Below are 21,583 nucleotides of genomic sequence, written 5' to 3' on the forward strand. Positions count from 1 at the left end.
TTTACTTGCTCCTGGACAATTTCTCCCTGTCATGAGACTCTTCTTGAACTGAGAGACTGGGTCCTTATGTTTACACCCAGTATTTTACATCTGATTTAAACTAGGCAGAAGGCAAGGTCACAGTCTGTCTTCTTATACCTGGCAGTGTTGAAAACAAGACATGAGAGAAAAACATGGCTTTGAGGAAAAATGCATTTAACAAGTGGTTTCTCCTCCAGTGACTGACATAGTTATCTTCACTTGACATACAGCCAAACCTCATGTCCTTTATATTTTTTTTTCTTTTAGATTCCATGTGGACGACTCTCAAATAAAAACGAGGAACATGAAGAGAAACTGGTAATGTTCACCAATCAGGTAGAAGATTCTGAAAGGTAATGATGACATTTCATTTAGAGGATGTATGACTCTAATATTAATATTCGAGTTAGAGCACTTCTTTCAGACAAAAGTGATGAGTCTATTCAAGGGAGATGAGAACCTATCAGGATACAACCATGAAAATAAGGAAAAAATGGTGGATAACAGTGTGAACTATTTGAACACATTTTCTTTTGTTGCTATTCAAAGGGCAAGGATCATGGTAGGTTATGGAAGTTAGATTTTTTTTTAAATATTTGATATATTTCCCTTGACAAGTTTGGATCTTAAGATAATTTCTCTTGAATAGCACACATTTTCTCTTAGGAAACAACTCTATTTCATTAGTAAAGAGTAGTTTTATCTTCTCTCCTGAGTTATTAAATCCTTAGCTCAGGTACAGGGTAAGAAATTTGCTCAATCTTTTACCAAAAAATCCCTTCTTCAGTCATTTTCTACATTCTATCAACCTTTTATGGCTTTTTCTCAAGCTTCAGCATATTCACTGACCCCCACCGTTATTTCTCTGACTGCTTATTTGGCACCTTTTTTGTGTGAGACATTGTGCCAGCTGCTTGCAGAAGATGAATCAGGTCCAGTCCTTTTCCTCTAGCTGCTTGCAGTTTAGAAGTGAAAAGCCACACACAGACCTAAGTATAATGTATGTTGAATGTTTTGCTTTATAAAAGGCACAGATAAATTGCTCTGAGAAATCAGAGGACAGTGAGATTCTTATCTGTGAGAGTAAAGAGATGCATGAAGAAAATTTGTTTGACCTAATTCTGGCAAAAAGAAAATACGGGGGAAGTTGGAAAAAGAGAAAGAAGCTGAAGTTAGAATGTGTACGAAAATGTTGTGTAGGTAAGCTGAGGACTTGTGTTGGGACCAATGAGCAGTTCCGTTTGGTTTCTGCATCTGACGTGTAATATAAAACACATTTGAGTGAGAGACTAGATAGCAGAGAACTTATTCTATAAGCCAATGTTTCTCTGTCCATAAAGACAAAACTTTCAAGTGAAAGATCATTTAAACAAATAATAACCCTCAGTTTCTTAAGTCGGTGTTGTTCAAACTAGGGTTCCCATAACCTGTGGATGTGGAGACATACTCTCAGGGTTCTTGGTCTGTGAAAAACTTTCCATTATAAGAGGCCCATATGTCCTTCTGTGAGAATCACAACTCTGTACAAGGAGAGCCATTAAGAATTCTGAACAAGGGATTGATAATAGGCTAATCTGACAACAGGGTTTGAAATGGGGAAGGGGGAAGACTAGAAGCTTGAATAAATATAGAAATGCTGATTTCTCCCATTCCTCTCAGTTACATCCAGCATTTACAACAAGTGTTAAAAAGGCTAAAAGCCTTTAATCATATAAATTAAGCATTTTATTGTGCACTATGCTTTATTATTCTATAACTGTGCTGTATGTATAAGTCTCATCTCCTTGATAAGATTTTATCTACCTCAAGGGAAAGAACTTGGCATACAATAGTATAACCCACTTCAACAGTAGTTCTACAATAGCACTGATCAATTTCATATAAATTGTTATGAAATGTATAAGTGAAATATAAATTCACATCACAAGAGTAGGTTGAGGATTAACTGATTATATTGACAATCTCTAAGATACTATAGATATTACAGAAACATTGAAGACAACATATTATGTTGAACAATTTCTAGGAAAGAGGATACCTCATTCTCCTTTGGTAGCAAAGGTCCGTATTTGGGACATTTTATCAGTTTGGGGAAAAAAAGAATGAAAGAGAGGAAAGGAAAGAGAGGAAGTGAAGAAAGAAGGAAGGAAGGAAGAAATGCAGGCAGACAAACCTACTGTTTCTGTGTTTTGGAGATACGTATATCCTAACTTTTCCTTCAGTTAACCGTGATGCAAAGAAGCAGCAATTACCCTCCCTGCCCCCCCCCCATTTTCTTCCATATGGAGACTTATAAGGACTCTGTAAGCTCCCAAGTCCCATTCTATTGCCTCCCTTCCTCAGCAGTGTATATTAATGTTTAGATCCTCTCCATTTACCCATGATGAAAATGACTCAGAATTTAGTAGTTAATGTACTTTTTTTTCCTACAGTAGTAAAACGTGTGTGTTTCTGAGAGAATGAGAGAGGTAGGTCCTTTGGCAGCGATTTAAAATGCTCGGAGATGGTTTTCACGTTAGCCTTTATGGTCAACATGACCTGGGGTCCAGAGGAAGGATGAGTGGATGAGGCAGATGTCGCGCTCCATGCTTTTATCTCGGGGGAGGTGAGAGAAAGAAGAAAGGGAGGCAAGAGGCATCAATCAGGGCAGGAACGGAGGAGTGAGGCTACTCGTCTTTCCCTCTCTCTCTCCTGAACCGACTTCTTTCTACTTGAACCACTTTAGATTCTGCAGGGGTAACATTTGCCACCTCTTGAAGTATTACCTATTGATATCATGGTTGTCATACCACACTTTCTTCCAAAGTAAAAAGTGAAGGGGCAGGGGAAACAACTTTGATCCCAGGGAGAAATCAAAATAAATACAATATTTTACGGTTTTTATATTTCCCTTTAACAAAAGCTCAAAGCATATTGTTTAAAAAGCAGCCCCACTCAACATATTATGTTCCCAAAGTTCATCCTTGCTTTACCAGACTCTTATAAGACCAGCTCCTCGTCTGAATTTTTCTAAAGCTGATTTTTCCCTGTCCTAAAATGTATTTTAAGAAATGGAAGTACTTTTTAAAATAAATTGTGTGTTCAGAAAACTATCACTGTAACCTAGCCAGGAAAACTATTTTGATTCATTATAGTTTCAAGGAGAGGTAATCTCAGTAGAATAGGATGAATGTTAAATTCTCATGATGTGCCCCCTTTACCTGGCGTTAAACTCATTCACGTTAGCACTGACTAAACCTATGTCTTAAACATGGTGGAATATCTCTGTTATTTGTTGCCTCCTGAGAACAATATACTGGTTTTAGATGCACTTAAGGAGCTCCTGTGTCTCTCCCTATATTCAAAGCATTCAAATGTCTTTATGCAAAACATTGGTGTACTTTAAGAAAATTAAACAATAGTTGTTTTTTATTTTTTTCCATGTGGATAGTGCACTCCCCTCCAGATGCAGTATTTGGCAGCCAAACAGCTGCTGGCTATTAAATGTCCCTTAAAGCTTAATTTTTTGCTCATAAAGGGAAGAGTAGTGTAGGGACGTTTATGGGGTGATGGGTAGATGTTTTGGTTTAAGCAAGACTATGTGCTAAGCAAAAGCTAAAATGATCTTTTTTATGATATCATCAGCATTTTTACAATTCTTTTGAACTTTTTGTTTCTAACCTCTTTCTTACCTGACCCTAAGTTAAACTATTCTGAAAAGGCAGAATAAAGAGCCATTTATATAGTTACTGTCCACATTGTAGAGAAGTTAATAGTATCAACTGCTTTCTCAGACATTATTTTCAGTCCATTCACACTGTTTTGTCAGAGAAAAGAAATTAATTTTGAAGTGCTGAGTAAGTATTTTTAATGACTCACAAAACATCACAGATCATCATAAATTTTTTCTCATGAATTTTACTAATTCTTAGTCATGCTTTAATTTAAATAGTTTCAATATTAAAATTCATGAAACGAAATTTGTCGGTTTTTCAGAAATTCTAGTTCTTCAAACTAGTAAACATCAAAGTTACGTTGGGTTTCAGGACAACAGTCTAATTAAACCTCTTCTCTTTCCAAAATAAGAAAGTAGCATCTCAAGCATGTGTTTATGTGTAATATCTTACATAAAATCAGCCTTTATTGGATGGATACACTTACAGAGATTTAAGATAGGGGGCTTTTAGAAAACTTGGGTTTTCAGTCAGACTCTATATAGTACATTTTGGAAAAGTTTCTTCCATACAAAACACCCATGGGGTGAACACAGACTTTCCATTTTCTGAAGCCCAGCTTTTCCAAAATGCCCAAGAAAATATCTACAGTATATCTTTTGTTCTGTCTTTAATACTTTATGCCTATATAAACTCTTTGATTCAATGCAGCAATCATTTGTAAAGTTCCTACTGTGTGCTAGGAAATGTTTGGGGAGATATCATTGGAAAGAACACCAAATTAGAATTCTCCAAAGGAGCTACTTATCACTTACCTGGGAAGGGCTGGTACTCCCTCTCTGCATGAAATTGGTGTATCTGGAGACTGAGTTGCTAGCTGTTACGTCAGTGGAAATGTCTTTAAGTGTGGAGGCACAGAAATCCCTTGGGGGTCTACATTAGGCCTCAGGAGGGCCACAGACAACAGGCAGCCAGCTGAATGAGTTATATGTCTGCTCTTTCCATGTGTGACAACTCTTAAGAGTTGTCCTTTTCTCACAGGAGGCTTCAGACTTTAAGCTAATGGCATGTCCGCCAACGTGGTAATTAAATACACAGACCCTCCTAAAGAAGTACATTTAGTTCCCATGGCTTGAATCTGACGTAGTTCAAAGCCGATTAACATGATGGAAGTTATTGCATTAGCAAAATTCCAGTTTTCAAGGCAATTTGAAAATTAGGAATTCACCGCTCTATGCTATGCTAACAGGAAGTTATGTAAAAACACAAAGTGAGGAAATAATGTGGAAAAATGAAGGGATTTGAGTTTGGAAAATTCGATTTGGTTTTGGTTTGGCTCTTTCTCTTTTATTCCTTCGTATAAATTGAACATTTAAATTTAATATCCTCAGTGAATTGAGTTTTTTCATCTCTGGGAGGCTTCTGCTTCGAATACTACATATGTCTCTGTTCAAACATAGGTTTACTTTAAAAGGAGGCAGGTTATGTTCAGAATTTATTTGAAATAAATTTTCATTCCCTGCATTTAATCGTTTTCATCATTTGCTAATTTTTATATTGACCTAGTGCCCACTCTATATCCTGATATACCTCTCTGTTAGGAAGGACTGCAATTACTTACATCACACATCATCTCACTTTCCAAGGCAACTGCACTAGAGAGTCATTTTTCCATTTCTCATTTAGGAAATCCTAAGCTAGAGACATCTGCTTTCCAAATAAAATTACTTCCATTGTTCTAACCATGTAAGTTCCAATATTCTCTGTATATTACCAGATCAGTGTTTTCAATTATTACAGAAAATAAAGCATGTGAAAAAGTGAAGTATCATTTGTTTTAAGACTCAGATCATTTGGATGATTAGTCTTTTAAAATTTTTATTTTACTTTGTACTGTATCACAATTTTAGAACGTAAACAGGAAAAGTAGTGTAAACATTAGCAACAAAACTTAGATGAGTTTCACACCCTATGCTGCTGTTATTATCAATATTTGAATGTGACACTGTTGAGGTGTTATTATGCATAGTCAGACTTACGTTTATCTAATATTTTACACAACTTGGAAAGTCTTTTCACCTTTACATCTAAATTTAGCATAGGTTACAAGCTACAGAGAAAAGTAAACTTCAGTACGTGATTGTTGGTTATTTCCATCTGCTTCTGTCTTACCTTTTGAATAGTCAGTTGCTCTTTACAGGAAAAGAGCTGACCACGGGGCATAGCACGTGGTTAATGTTCTGAAATTTTTGTTGAATGAGTGGATAAGTGGAGACTAATTTAGCCTCTACTCCTCTGCTAAGCAGAACACTTTTCTGAACATTACAAATTAACCTGCCGCCATGTCATCTTCTTATTTTCCTTAACTTTCTTTCTCTTTCTTTTTGAAAATCGTTTTTATTTTCTAATTATAACATTAAAACATGATGTATATAAGTCAGTTCTTTCTGTGTGTGGCATCTCTAAGAGTTGTTATATTTATGCAAAAGGCTTTAGTGTTTGCAAATCAAGATGAAAAGGAAGAAATGGAAACTCAGGTTTAATCCTCCCATCCAAAATAACTACTGATAGAATTTTTCACCTCTCTCTCTACAACGTTTTGTTTTTCCTTTAAAAATGGGACTATAGAGAAAAGGTTGTTTTCAAAAAAAAAATTTAGGTAAGTCTATTATGAATATTTTCCCAAGAAAATATTTATCTCTATAGTATCCAGTTATATAGCTGTATCGATATTTTTTTAACTGATTCCCTGTTTGAGACATTTATGTTTTATTCAGTCTCTTACTATTAGGGACAATGCTGCAATAAACATATTTGTATTTAAACCTTTGTGCGCATTCGTTTTTGTTTTCCTAGGATAAATTCCTAAAAGTGGAATTGTTGAGTGAAAGTTGAGAAAAGACTTTCGATATGCACTTAACAAATATGCACTTAACAATGTTCTCAAGCGAAATAATGCCAGATTACCTCCCTCCAGAAGTCAAGTAATTTTTCTACATTGTTATTGTTGCTCCGAATATTACTTACTATTCAACCAAGTACTTCACTCTGGTCAAAATTTCTTTCCTAAGAATGCCATCCCTTACTGGAGTTAAAAGTTGCTCTGCCACTTCAGTTGGTTGACTTTCTAGATGTCCTTCTCCCCAGATGAGACAGCCTACTCCTTGATTTCCTCTATAGTCAATCCCATCAGTCACTTATTTTCTAACATCCTCGTTTCTTGACCTTATCGTCCATCTCTCCAACCGGGCTTGTTACTCTTTGGCCAACGGTGCAGCTTTTTTTCCTAGAACTTACTTCACCACCACAGCTCTTCTGATCGTTGGTTCTTTTCTGGCAGTTCAGCTGTTCTAGGGAGGGTTTTTCCAATTTTTAGTCTTCAGACATATGACTGGCTGTAGGTATTTAGAGCAGAAGTGAGGGACGGGATCTCAAACTACTACAGTTTACTATGTAGATTTTCATGCCGCACTTCACCTCCACCCCAGACTTCTTTTGTGCCTCCTGTCCCTGAATCCAGAGGCTTTTGTTTTGTTTTGTTTTGTTTATTTGTTTTCCAGAGGCTTTTGGTTTCATCTTTCCAAAAGAATCAGTCTCTGGCCACACATGGGGTATATTTGCCTGGCTGCCCGGGTTCACATGAGGAGAGACCTCAGGGATTCAAATGCTCCAAAATCAGAGAGAGAATTGGTTCCCTAGTTTCAGCTTTGTCTTCCGTCCTTTCAAGTGCTCAGCCTCTCAGATATTCTCTGGAACAAATTGTCCTCTGTTTTTGGTGGCTTCTCTCGCTAAAGATGTGGCCTTTACCTTCCTCTGCTCCAGTAATTCAATTATGACTTCCGATTTTCTTTTCCCCAAAATTGACTGAAAAATGTTCATCTACTGTTTCTCCTCTCCCAGTTCTCCTTGCCCTTGTAGAGTAAGGATGGTTTAAAGAATCCCATTTCTTGGGATTTTAACAGGGCTCTAAGAAAAAGAGTTAAATTCATAACGTACCATTGATGTCTGCCTATTACTGAAACATAGTAAAGTCAAGATCAATTTGGAGAATTATTTTAGAAGTGAGACAGGATTTAGATACTATCTGAGGCTTTATATTTTCTGTCATTTTCAGTTTGTTGGTCAGAGACTTGGTAGTTCATCAAGTGTATTTACATCCAGTTAACTGCAACGTGCATTAACTTGTCTCATTTAATGCTTTGCACTCAAATTGTACCTTGCTGATATCAACCCCGGCATTTTGACTCTTGTTTTCATTTGTCGGCTCTGCCTTGGCCCAATACCTTACTGTTAGCCTCTTGGAATCACTTAGTTATTGAGTGTCTTTTCTACTGAGCAGAGATATGGATTTTGCTTTGTAAGCCACATTCAAAATCTTGTTCATTAAATAGCCGAGATAAGCCGCTTTACATTTGTTGATAGGATCGGCATGTTTGTTCTTAATTCTGTCTTCTTATTTGATGTTACTATTAATTTTAGATTTACAATGTTTTCTTCTCCACTTGGTCTGTCTTCTTTGCATATTTTAGTGCTTATTTTCGCATTTAAGAAAGCTTGTATTTTTATTCTAGTAGTTGGCTAACTCTGCGCTAAGAACTCTTAAAATTCCCTTAATCCTTTTTTCCCCTTGATTAAGCTTCTGTTATCTGATTTGTTAGATTTAAATGGTATTCTTTGACTCCTATCTATAATCTATGCAGCAATCAATGAACTTATTCATGAGAAATACTTCTACTTTTTCACAGAAATTATTCTACTTTTCCCCCTCTCCTACAACTTTTAAAATTATTTTTATGTTGTCAGAACACATAATTTACATAATGCCTTTTCATACTTGTTCTCGTCTTTGTTTTAGCCTTGGGTATATTCTTAGACCTACTATTTTAATACTCATCAGCAGTCCTTTTGCCAAAGCTCCTTCAGTTTCGACACATGTAAAGCAGCATAGCTGAATACAAGATTCTTTACTCATACTTTCCTAAATTTTTTTTAAACGCCATGTCTTTTTTGTCTTGCTTGTGATATTTCAGTCAAGAAATTTTGTAAATTTCTTGGTATTTTTTTTCCCAGAGGACCAATTCTTAAAAAATTGAATAATTTTGCTAGACTCTGTCTTGTAATTTTGAAGGTATGAGGTGGGGACTGGGAGGCACTTTCAACAATAAGATTAAGATTTCGTTGTTTTTTTTTTAACTTTGATTAGTTTTTATGGTAGCTCTATTCCATTGTTTTATTTTTCTTATTCAGAAAAATGAAATGTATTGGATCTTTTTTGCTGTTCTATATTGAGCACTTTCTTTCTGATCCTATTTATTTCTTCATTTCATTTTTGTTCCTCTGTTCAAAATCACTTATGAGACTTGTAGTCAAATCTATCCTTCCTTGGACACTTTACAATGTGGCCTTCACCTGGGAGATGACTTTTACCATTTTTCCAATTTGCCTTCCTGAATTTGATCATATCTCATTTTAAACTGTGCTTTTGTTCACTTCTGTACTGGGTCTTTTGAATTTGTGATTTAAGGTCCTCCTTTATATCTAAAAATGCTTATTTAGAGATATTTAATTCTCATTGGGGTAGGTGTTTTATCATAATTTCCCTGTGCTTCATGTTTAGGTTTTTAGAGACTATTTTCATCAGCTACAATCTTTTGAGTCTCATTTTCTATTTCCTTCTTGTGTTTTTCATGGTTGTCACTTGTCATTTTATAATCATTTTCTTGGACTGGGAATAATAGATGTTTTTATGTTGATTTGGTGAGAATGTCTTGCTAGGTTTCTTCTTTTAAGAGGCCCCTCGCCTGCTGGTAAAGATAAATGATTTTTCTTTGGTAGTTGGTCTGTTCGAGGTTGATGTATCTTCTGACTTCATTTTTATAGGGTTCAATTCCCCAACTTGCTCTCTTGTATCTCTTCACTACCAGACTCAACAGGATGCTTCCTCCTTCCAGGTCTCACCCTCTCCTTCATGGTGGCGCCTTCCTAAGGGAGACAGTTCTCCATGGCCTCTCACACTCATGCGCGTCTGACAAGCAGAGGCACTAACTGCCTTTGTTCTGGGTTACTTTTTCAAAGATATTTATTGAAACAAAACTCTTGGAAGACAAAAGGAATAGCTTCTCTGGACTAGAGGGCACAACTACTTACAGTCTTGGCATATAGTGTCTCCCTTTGTAGCAGGTAGGCATATTACTGTCCAGGATAAAAATACTCACTTTCCTAAGATCAGGGTTCCTCCTCTGTAAGGCAATGCACTTGGTCGCCAGTGCCACCTGGCTACCCTTGCCCCTCACTGTGAGAAGCAGGCTTGAGGAACTAGCCCAGTTTATCAAAAAGGCTGATACTCTGGCTACTGCTCTTTCAGTGAGCTAGAAGTCCTTCGTCTCTGGTGTAGAAGCCTCATCTCTTCTGTCAGTATCCGTGAAACACTGACCAGCTAAATTGTTAGTTTCCAAGTAGGGTAAAGTCTCAGACTCGTCACAGTTTTTGATGGCGGCCTTTTGATCTCTGGGTCCCCAGAAACCAGTTCTCAGACACATTCTGAGGATTTTCCCATTCAGAATGGGACTTTCCCCTCTTTGTTTTTTTCCCTCAAATTTTACGATATATTCCTTTTAAAAAATGTATTGTGAATATTTTCAAACATATACAAAAGCAGAGAGAATATTATGGTGAACCCCTTAATCATGATAGCAGTTTTTATAATATTCAACACATGAGCAACTTATTTCATCTATATCCACACATACTCTGCAACTTTGGATTTTGAAGAAATTCCAAAATGTCATTTCATTTCATCTGTGAATGTTTCAGTATTTCCAAAAGATAAGAATTAAAAAATAATACCCACAATATCATTATTACACCTAACGTATTTAACAATAATAATAACTGCTTTTTTTTGTTGAAGTACAGTCAGTTACAATGTGTCAATTTCTGGTGTTGTTGAAGTACAGTCAGTTACAATGTGTCAATTTCTGGTGTACAGCACAATGTCCCAGTCATGCATATACATACATATATTCGTTTTCATATTCTTTTTCATTAAAGGTTATTTCAAGATATTGAACATCGTTTCCTGTGCTATACAGAATAATAACTACTTCTTCACATCACAAAATATCCAGTCTTAACATTTTTCCAATTGACCTTTTTCTATTTACAGTGTATTGAACTAGGATCAAGCATTTAAGTTGATTGATCCAGCTCTTAATTATCTTTTGGTCAACAGTTCCTTCTTTCTCTTCTTTTTTTCCTTGCAGCTTTGTTGTTGTTGTTTTGTTTTGCTGCTCTTGTTCTTTTGAAGAAACTGGATAATTTGTAGTTTGCCAACAACCATCATCTTGACCCTTTAATATACTCCTCTGTCTACTGTATTTACTATAAATTACTCCTTGGGTCTAAAAGCCTGGTCAGAATCAAGTTTTATTTATTTATTTGGTAAGACTACCTTGTAAGTTATCTTATATCTTCTACCAGGAAATACTTACAGCTAGGGGTTACTATCAGCCTCTGATAATTGCCTAGATCCATTCATTCATTATTATTATAAAATAACAATGGAGCATTCTACCATTTTTTCTTTGTTATGTAGAATACTTTAATAATTAGAAATTTCCCCCCAAACTATAGACTATTCTGAGATATGGCTTATATAGGGGAGACAAGATAAATAACTTGTTTCTGTCATGTACCTGTTTTGGAAGTAATGAGGACTTGTTCTTTCTCAGGGAGATTTTTGTTCATCACCACTAGACCTCAACAAGTGTGTTTCTCTTTTCCATCCAGTCTTCACCAGACCCTGCTCTGGTGTGGTTCCCAAACCTAGCTCTGTTGGTTTGGAATTAAAATTTATAGTATTCTCTGTCTCCTATTGCTATGGACTGAACTGTGTTCCCCCCAAATTCATATACTGAAGCCCTGAACTAATGTGACAGTATTTAGAGATGGGGCCTTTAGGGGATAAATGAGATTAATTGAGGTCATAAGGGTGGGGTCCTGATGAAATAGGATTAGTATCCTTATAGGAAGAGATGCCAGAGAGCTAGCTTGAGCTCTCTCTACACACACAAATGAAAGAAGAGATCATGTGAGCAAGATGGCATAATCTGCAAGCCAAGAGAAGAGGCCTCAGAATAAAACCTACTTTGCTGGCACCTTGCTCTTGGACTTTCCAGCCTCCAGAACCATGAGAAATAAATTTCTATTTTTGAAGCCACCCAGTCTGTGGTATTTTGTTATGGAAGCCCCAGCAGGCTAAGACATTTATGCTACAGGTGCCTGCTATGGATTTAATTTGCTCTTCTTGTTGATCTGTAAGGGTTTGGGATGACTTGTGGAGGAATTTGGATTAGGCAACTGCTAAAAATCTAACAAGAATCCAGAAGTCCAGGCAATATATTGGGAAATAGTCTCCTAGAGAAACACAGGTACTTAATTATTATCAAAGATATGATTCCCAAATCTGGTTCAATTTATGACCAGTAGAAATGTTCTAGAGAACAAGGATTCATTTCATCTCTATATAGTGCTAATCTTTTCTCTATTATATGGTGTAACTTGTTAGAGGATAATGAGACCCCATTCTCATCAATGGCACACGGAAACTCACACCCATCCTTTTGAGCAAAGCTGACAGAAGGTCTTATCTATTGACAAGTAAAGAGCATCCACTATCTCAGCGACACCATTTAAAAACAGTTTTGTGGTTAAGAGTGTGGTTCCTTGAGTCAGACTGCACAAGTTCAAATCGCACTTTTTAGGTAAGTTACTTCATCTTTCTAAAATCTTCATTTTTTTCATCTTCCTGATGGGGATAATAACAGTGGTGAAGATTAAATAAGATAATATTTATAGAGCCCCTGGCATATAGCAAGCATTCAGTCATCCTACAGATGTATTTAAAACAATCAACAAACAATCAACATAAGTTATGTATAGAAAACATTTTGCCTTAAAAATATTTCAAATTTCAATAAATTTCTCTTTACTTAGAAACCATCATGTAAAATTAGGTATAAGTCAATATAATACTCAAAAATAGGTTATTAACTTGTCTCTCCCAATAAGAAATATAAGAAGCATCTAGGACAGTTCTTGGCCCATAACTAACTTCAATAAATATTTGTTGAATGAGTGAATAAAAAGCATATAATGAAAATTTATAACTCATATTTAGCTCACCCCATTTGGATCAAAGGATAAAGGACATTGATTCTTCTGTAGTTATTCTATGGAGCTTCAGAGCCACACATGAGTATTTGTGAGATTTGCCATAACTTTATGGATCAGAATTTACAAGGCTAATCTGAAGCCTTGCTATTTCCTCTGGGCTCAATATCCTTTCTATTTATAATGCTACTTGGGTTTATAAAGCATCAGTCATATCCAATGTAACATTTTTTTCTGACATTCAGTGAGTGACTTTTGACATACCCAGTTCTCCAACACAAATACAAACAATTCAATTCAATTTTGACACTAGCTACCTAGAGTTAGCACAGACCCCACAGGTTAAGGGCTCAGTCCCACAAGACTGGCCCCACTTTGAACGCCAGTCAAAAGTCCCAGGGGCCACCTGTACTTCCTACTGACCTGTTATACATTTGGGGCTCCCATAACCCTCTCCTCAGGTTCTAAATTTCACTCGAATGTTAATACCTCAACTCAGTGTTAGAGAAGTTAATTAGAACATTTAAAAATCACCAGACTTATGAAATAGTGTAGAGAGATTTAAAGGAAATATAGCATCTACATAGACTTAGTTGCTTAATTCAGTGACATTTAGTAAATCATGTACAGATGTCCCCAGCTTAACAATGGTTTGACTTAACCATTTATGGAATTTATGATGGTGCAAAAGTGATGCACGTTCAGTAGAAACTGTACATAAAATCTTGCATTTTGATCTTTCCCTGGGCTACTGATATACAGTGTGATATTCTCTTGGGATGCTGGGCAGTGGCGGTGAGTGGCAGCTCCCAGTCAATTGTGCCATAACAAGGGTAAACCACCAATATACCTACAGCCATTCTATACCTGTACAACCATTCTGTTTATCACTTTCAGTGTTCAATGGATTGCATGAGATCTTCAACCCTTTACTATAAAGCAGGCTTTGTGTTAGATGATTTCGCCCAACTGTAGGCTAATACAAATGTTCTGAGCACTTTCAAGGTAAGCTAAGCTAAGCCATGATGTTTGGTAGGTTAGGTGTATTAACAAATGTGTTTTCAACTTATAATGGGTTTATTGAGATGCAATGCCATCATAAATCAAGGAAGATCTGTATTGGTGTATCTTGGTTTTACCAAACTTGAATAGATCCAATTTTAATGGAATTTTCTTTGATTTTCCTGAGACTTGTTAATTAATTTCTCTTTGTGATTTAGAAGTTCCTGCTTTACAGCTGTCAAAGCTTAATGTCTTTTTATGTTCTGAGCTATGCCTCATTGATCATTTTTTTTTAACTGATCTTGAGGCCTTCTCTGCACTTCTGAACAATTCTCTGAACACTCATGGTTCCTTCATCTTTTCTCTTCATTTGTGGGCAGCTAACACCACCAAAAAACAAATGGCAAAGAAATGAAACAAAACAAAACACCCAGACCACACACAAGGTATTCTCACTAATGTGACACTCCATGATGATTCTTTTCCAATGAGAAGGTTTTCCTCTAGCTGACCACCTCTTTTTCTTTAGCTCTTAGCCCTTTGGAGTCAATGCTTAAATGTATTTCTATTTTGAGGCAAAATGTCAAGAAGTAACCCCCATAAATATAAAATTAGATAGGTCTGTACCCTCAGGGGCTTAGTACAAAAAGAAAAATTCAGGTTATTTCCAAGTCTAACATTTCAACACTTTCAAGTAAATTTGTATTTAAAAAGTCAAAGCACTGAGTGATGTGTCTATGCTAAAATGCCTCTGCCAATAGTGAATAATTTGTAGACTTCTCATTTCTCAGACTACCCCAGTTTGCTCCTCTCTCAGTTTTCTGTCTCAATAAAGGGCAGCCAGCGTCTCTGCCCAGATTCGTGAGTAGCTTTCTAAATGGTCTGCACACCTGTACCCTTGACTCCCTGCAGGTTACTCTAAACCCAACAAGCAGAGCAGTCTTTCCAAAACAGAAGTCATCATATTACGCCTTTGCCCAAACCCTCATCTCCTCAAAGGAAAAGTTGAGTTGTTTTTTTTTTAATACCCACAAGCTCTCCTTGAGCGGCTCCCTCTTACCTCTAGTATTACCGACTAACCTCCCCCTCAAGCTCCTCTTCTCCAGTTATATCTTCCTCTCTGGCATCCGTTGGACAACACCAGGCAAGCTCCAGCCTTAGGGTCTTGGCGCTAGGGAATATTGCTTCCCCGTGCTATGTGGCTCACTCCTGCACCTCTGGCAATGCTTGCTTAAACGTCTCCTTCTCAGTGAGCCCTGCCTGTGATCACCCTACATAAAATTGCAATTCCTGCCTCCTCAGGTCAACACACCATAGTTCTGATCCCACTTACCTTGTTTTGTATGTTTTCTGTAACACCTCTACCTGTTACTATGCTAAGTAGACAAGTATTACAAATGGGAAAGAGAAAAGAGAAGAGAAAGAGAAGTCAGTCAAGAACCAAGTCTAACGAATTACAGAAGAGAATGAGAAAATAAAAACAAATATACTGAAATATGATCAACCCCCTTGGTAAGCAGGAAAATGCAAATCAAAACAACAATGAAAAACTCATGGTTGGCAAAGATATTCACACATCTAGAGCTGCCATCAATTGCAGGAAAATAAGCATTCTTACACATAGCTGATAGGAATGAAAATTGCTGTAACCAATTTGGAAAGTCATCTAGAACACTATTAAAGTTTGAACATTTATACCCTAACTTTGGTAAATCTATTCTATGTTAAAAAAAGTACTAGTATGTAAGAGTACATCTAGATGAATATTTCTTTTACAGCATTGATTTAATGCCCATTGGTTGGGCATTAAAAAGAAAAAATACTTAGAAACAACTTGGTAGTCCATCCTAGGGAAACAGTTAAATAAGTTTGGTCCATACATAATGTTCAATATTATTTAGCCATTAAAAATAATTGGTTAGATCTATATATATGAACCTGGAGGAATGTTCAGAGAAGTGCAGAATAACCAAATAATTAGCAGAGTAGTGTATAATATGACTGTATTATTTTTTAAAAAAGGAAGAAAGAAAATATCATGTATCATATAAATAGACACATATTTTTATGAGCATAGAGAAAAATACGGAACACGGGTGCTAATACTATCGCAGTGATGTGGAACCGAGGGAAGAGCAAGGGGATTAACGTTTTTATCTTCTCTAATGTTTGCTTGTTAAAATGGGAGTACTTTTAAGTGTGAAAATATCCAATAAAGAAAAAAACCAAAACAGGTTATTATTTGAAAATACATAGCCTAATATTTTGATAAATACCTAATAAGTTTATGTATCATATCAGAGGACTTGGCTTTTTTAATCTCTGTCCTCAGGAAAAAAAGCGACATGTAAAATCAATTACATGAGTCCAACACTGAGTTGATCTAGGGTAGTTCCGTTTATTTGCATATGAGGGAAATGAGATCTTCACGCACAAGGCAGCTTCTCAGTAGACGGCCACTGAATGAATGGATGGATGCATTAATTACCAGACAAAGAACGAGCTAAGTACTTGCCCAAATCACAGCTGGAATCCAGATCTTCCCATTCCAAGTCCAGGCCTCTTTCCATTAGGACATGGGCTTGGGAAAGCAGCCTGGAGAAAGATGGGTGTATTGCCTAAAGCAATGACAGGTGTACCTGGAAAACCCCTGTAAACATTCTGGCTCTAACTTTGCTGAGGCAAAAATCATGACACACATGGTGAAGAACCATAATTATCTTTCTTCTTAGAAAGCTTATTACTTTGTGTTTTGGGGTTTTTTGTTTTTGTGTTTGTGTTTTGCTTTCTGAAGCATACAAAGCAATGCTTAAAAATTAATTTTAAACACACAAGACCCAAAACAGTGCCCGATAGCCCGATGTTCTGCTCTGGAGCCTGCTGCTGTCAGAAGCAGCCCGGTGACCGCACACCGTCTTGCCTGGAACAGCCTCATGGTTTCTGTGGTATGTCCTCCTGCGGTCCTTCCAAGCACCAAATAAAGCACCAGCATGGCTACCCAATTGTTCCCTTATGTGGAACATTTGATTAGCACGTTTTCTGGACTTTCCTCACACACCAAAACTTCCTTTCTTGCCCCCTACTCACCCAGGCTCGTCAGAAGCATCCACTGACGTAGCTTGGAGTCCATTCATAAATTAACCATAATTATTGCAGCCACCAAATTTCCCCCTTGACCTTCAACTCCTACTCTCTTCCCCAACACACAGTTCTGCTTTTACTAATATTCAGAGCCTCTTACCAAAAAGTGACCTTTACTTTCACTCTCACCTAGCAGATCCAAAGAACCAGTTTCACTTTGTAATACTTCCCTCAGGGTTTAGTTCCACGTAAGGTACATTATTTTCCAGTACAGTTCTGGTTTTTTGTCTTAATAGAGCCTGAGCAGGAGACTTGAAATGGCCAGCCAGTCTAGGGGTTGGTTCCAGAAATCTGCTGGATGCAAAGAAACAAAAAGCTGAGGGAACAAAAACAAAAGCAAACAAAATCTGTTGTGGAAAAGATAACCAACATGCCTACTTGCTGGCAGCAGTTCCTTGATCATTAAATCAGCCACAAAGTAAGAGGCAGCCCCAGTTCTGTCTGAACTGGATTGTTTGGTCAGAGGAAAAGGATGTTTTCTCATCGGCAGTTGGTTGGTGGTTACCTCCAGTACCAGGGGAGCTGGGACCCTGTGGGTCAGGACGTGTGTGCTCAGGGGTCCCTTTGTGCATCCAGAGACTGCTGGGGACCCAACAGCTGCCAACTGCCACAACTTTGTGTAAAGTTGAAAAACGTTGCTCAGAAGTGTGGAAACCCCCCTGAGACTGGCAAGTTCTAACTAGGTATAGTTTTGAGAAATTGAGTCTAAATAAAGATGATGGAGGCCCCTCCTATAAGAGTTTTGAGAAATCTTGAACCCTAAAATGTCCTCTTCTTAATTTAAGACTAAGTAAAGGGAGTTTTGTCATTTTTATAGTATCCTCTTCGTAAAACCCTTTCTGCAGTTGTCCCGGTACTCTCAGGTGTGGGGGTGTCACCTGTTGGGGTGAGAACAAAGGCCGGAGGAAGTCCCTGTAGTGTGTCTACATCCATTTGGGGTCTGAGAAGACAATGAGTCAGAGCGGTTGCAATGTCTCCACATCCCAACAGAAGGAAAGCCAAACGCCACCCCAGCATTGACAGGTACGGGCCTTGCCTCTGACGGTGGGTTTTGAGGGGACACATTTCCTGGGGTACTGCCAGCCCATGGAGTGCCTTCGTGTCACTGAGAACCAGGTGCTCCTTCTGCTGGTGGACACGGTCCCGCACAAGAGCTCCTGGCTTGGCAAGAGGAGAACTGGAGAGACCCCAGCCTTCCCCAGCACCAGCCAGCGGCTCTCACACAGCAGCCTTGTCAGCTACTCTGACAAGTCACCTGCTCTAATAAGTAACCCTCCTTAGCGTCCTTTCTTATCTGAGGGTACCCAAGGGATGCTTCAACGCCAGGCACTGTGAATTGGGGTTTACACGATCCATTTTCTCTTCGCCAGGACATTGGTCCCTAGCCATGGCAGCATGATACACACAATCAGTTCCAGCTCAGTGCAGGGGAATTTGGAAGATTAAAATCAGTTCAGTTATTAGTTTAGTCTCACATCTCTCAGTCTGTCTGTCATGGGTTGAAATCTTCAATCAATGGTTCCCAGTTGCCACTTCCTTTTCGGATCCATTGACCCCAACTCATGGCCAGGACTCACGGAGGCCTTGTTTTCCCTGCCCTCTTCCCTCTGCCAGGCAGGGGTATTTCCACACTAGACTCTTCTCCTGTGGGCCCCATGCCGGACTGCCTTTACTTTTAAATGAAAACTGCTGTCAAAGTAACAATGAACTTCACTGATGTGTCTTTCAGCTCAGTACCCGGTCAATCTTACAAATATTTTACTGAACTCTTCCTGGCTCTCAGATTCATCCCTTCCTGGGTCCCTGAGGTTGTGCCCTCACCCCAACCCCCCCATCTCCTTGAACACTTCCCAGGTTTCCTTTTCTCTGGATTGTCTCCAGATTTTCTTATTTTTTGCTTTTGGGGCTTTAAACTATCTCTTCTCTCTTGTCCTTTGCACAGTGCTCTCAACTGGGCCTGCCGCATTGCAACTGGGTTCTCTCAAGAGCTTGATTTGTTTTGTCTTCCAGGTTCGCTAAACTTCCTCCTAATTTTTTTTTAACAACTTTGTATCTCTAGCCATCATAGAAGGTCTGTCTATACCCTTTTCAAATTAGCTCTTTAAAAATATTACATGTTAAAGGTGATCTCTTGCTTAGTACACTCCATCATTCTTCTTTCTTATATCTTTTCAGCATAACTACCTCAGAACTGTGCGAGTATTTTATGAGATAAAACTGTAGGGTTACAGGGCCGACCATAGTCACTTTGTGGTGGGGGAGTTGTTCTCCTAACATAGTGCATGATTTTGTTAACATGCTCTTTGAACGTACTCACATTTTCCAAATAGATTATATTAAACTCCTAATCGCCTTAAGGCAATTAATCTTCTTGATCAGTAGAGCGGCCCTCACTAGATCTTCTGAATCATGTTTATTAACGAACTTGACAGCAAATTCATCGTAAGTTTCTTCAGAGGCAGGAAAATGTTACAGTTGTTTTTAAGAAATCCTGGAATGTAAGCGCCACCAGCAAAGGGAGGTTTTTTCCTTCTTCTTCCTTTGTGTTGATTGATATAATGTGCCGACCATCAGAAAGACTGTCTGGCACATAATAGGGGTTCACTAGTTATTTACTGAATGGATAAATGATAAACTCCAGTCACTTTTTGTTTTGCTTTTTACCTCTGTAGCACTGTGAGGATGATTTCATAAGCAAACAGTCTGCCATGCCGTGTCAACCTCTTTGTAACTGAACATTTAGGCCACGGATATCAGACTCACATGTTTGGGGTTATTTCTTTCTCCAAATGCGGTTCTCTACAACGGAGGTCATATACTATTTTTCAGCCTATTCCCATAAGTGTGTGCACCATTCCTGTAGTTTATTTAGTATTTTGGTTTGAAAAGGCTTTTAAAATGTCATTGTTATGGTTTACCTTTTCTTTCCTGTAGTTTACAAAAAAAAAAAGAAAGAAATCTTTCCTAGCCTAGATCCCTAACAGGGACCAAATATTTATGCTCACCCAGAAATACGTCTTTTACCTACACCCTTCTGTTCTTTTCTGGAATCCAGTTTTTAAGACATGATAAGACATTTCTGTATTTACTCAACTTTAAAACTGCCTTTGCCTATAATCTTAGTGAAGAGTTTTTAATGTATTTAATCAATCAAGCAACATTTGTCCTCACAGAAACCTTTCTTTCCACAGCTTAAACTACTCTCATATTAGTAAAGCTATATCAGAAATCACACTGCTCACTGATAAAGTCTTTAACTTTCTTATAACACTATTCTTGTTAATTAAAATAGTATTAGCAATCCTTGCTTCTCTGGTGGCTAACATATTTTGAGGAAAATTCCTAAATTTGCCCTCAAATTCCTTTCAAGTTCTTGGGTGAATCCCAATATTTTGTTTATGTTTAGCTTTATAGCTAGGCTAGAATAGATTGTATGTGTACTTAAGCTTGGACCTAGATGGAAGGGACACTCAGAATCTTTAACAGTTAAGTCAAAAATCAAGTTTCTTAACCCTGAACAGACATCTACTTGGTGAGTGCAACTCTGACATTGTCCTGGTAGCCCCATTGCTTTCTAACTGGTGTTTGCCTATCTTTGATTGTACTTGACTACATTGTACTTTATTGAAATCCATTAAGCCTAATGCTTTGAGCCAAATCTGTTCATGTTTGTTCTTGAATGTTTTAATTTGAATTCTCTTGGATCTCTTTACTAAAGGAAAGTCCTTTAATAGTCTGATAATATATTAATCAGAAAAAGTACAGTATAATACTTTTATATGCCCCAATCCTAATTGACAAAAACATATATATGCATATGAAGAAAAAGGGTACATGTACCATGCATGGTTTTACTCTAAATTTTCTATATCAAAGTTGGATTACTATGATAATAATTATTATGAAAATCTTTATTACAGAAGATTAGAATATTTGTTTTCCGTATTTATTTATTCAGCATTTGTTGAGACTTGATGTTGCTAGATATGCACACTTTAATTTGGTGTGAACCTATGTTTTTAAGCAACTACTAATTTTTTTCATCTGCAAAACTAAATACTCTTCCCTGGGTATTCTGTAAATTCATTTTTCTAAAATAAGCCTGACCAATTCTTTGGTTTTCCAGATCTGACTGGAATTCTGACTCTAATTGTGTTATGATCTTCACTTCACAGTCAACTACATACAATCTCTTCCTGTTTCAGTTCCTAATTTATAGCTCTAAAAATACAAACATTGTACATGCCTTTTCTTTTCTTACAGTGTTTAAAAAAAAAACTGTTATAGAAAAAAGAACTGTTCATGAAAAGATCTGTCTCTACCCGTATCTCTAGCTGATCTGTTCTAATTCTTTACCTTTGGCAAGCTATACAAAATCCCTGCTCAATGAAACGCAGTGGTTAAGAAGAGCTCATCTTGGGCAAGTTACTACATGCCTTTGAACCTCAGCTTCCTCAGCTGCAATAGAGGGAGAGCAGTTCCTACCACATGGGGGCGCTCTGTGGTTCGCATGGGAGAAAGCACAGACCGTGCTTGGCGCGGTGCCTGGCTCAGTAGCCGCTGCCATCACTGTGACCCGCCCGGCCAGCGGGACT

At 37.6% G+C, this 21,583-nt stretch overlaps 1 protein-coding gene across 1 annotated transcript in view; it reads left to right on the forward strand.

The window, feature by feature from the left end:
* Positions 1 to 306: 306 nt before the first annotated feature.
* TNIP3 (TNFAIP3 interacting protein 3) overlaps positions 307 to 21,583 on the forward strand; it is an 82,284-nt gene continuing 61,007 nt past the window's right edge. Inside the window, exon 1 of the mRNA XM_072937952.1 lies at positions 307 to 374. Within this exon, the coding sequence (XP_072794053.1) occupies positions 343 to 374 (32 nt within the window). The 5' untranslated portion in view covers positions 307 to 342. The remainder of the gene's footprint in view (positions 375 to 21,583) is intronic.

Source organism: Vicugna pacos, chromosome 2 (assembly GCF_048564905.1).
Source record: "Vicugna pacos chromosome 2, VicPac4, whole genome shotgun sequence".
Lineage (NCBI taxonomy): Eukaryota > Metazoa > Chordata > Mammalia > Artiodactyla > Camelidae > Vicugna > Vicugna pacos.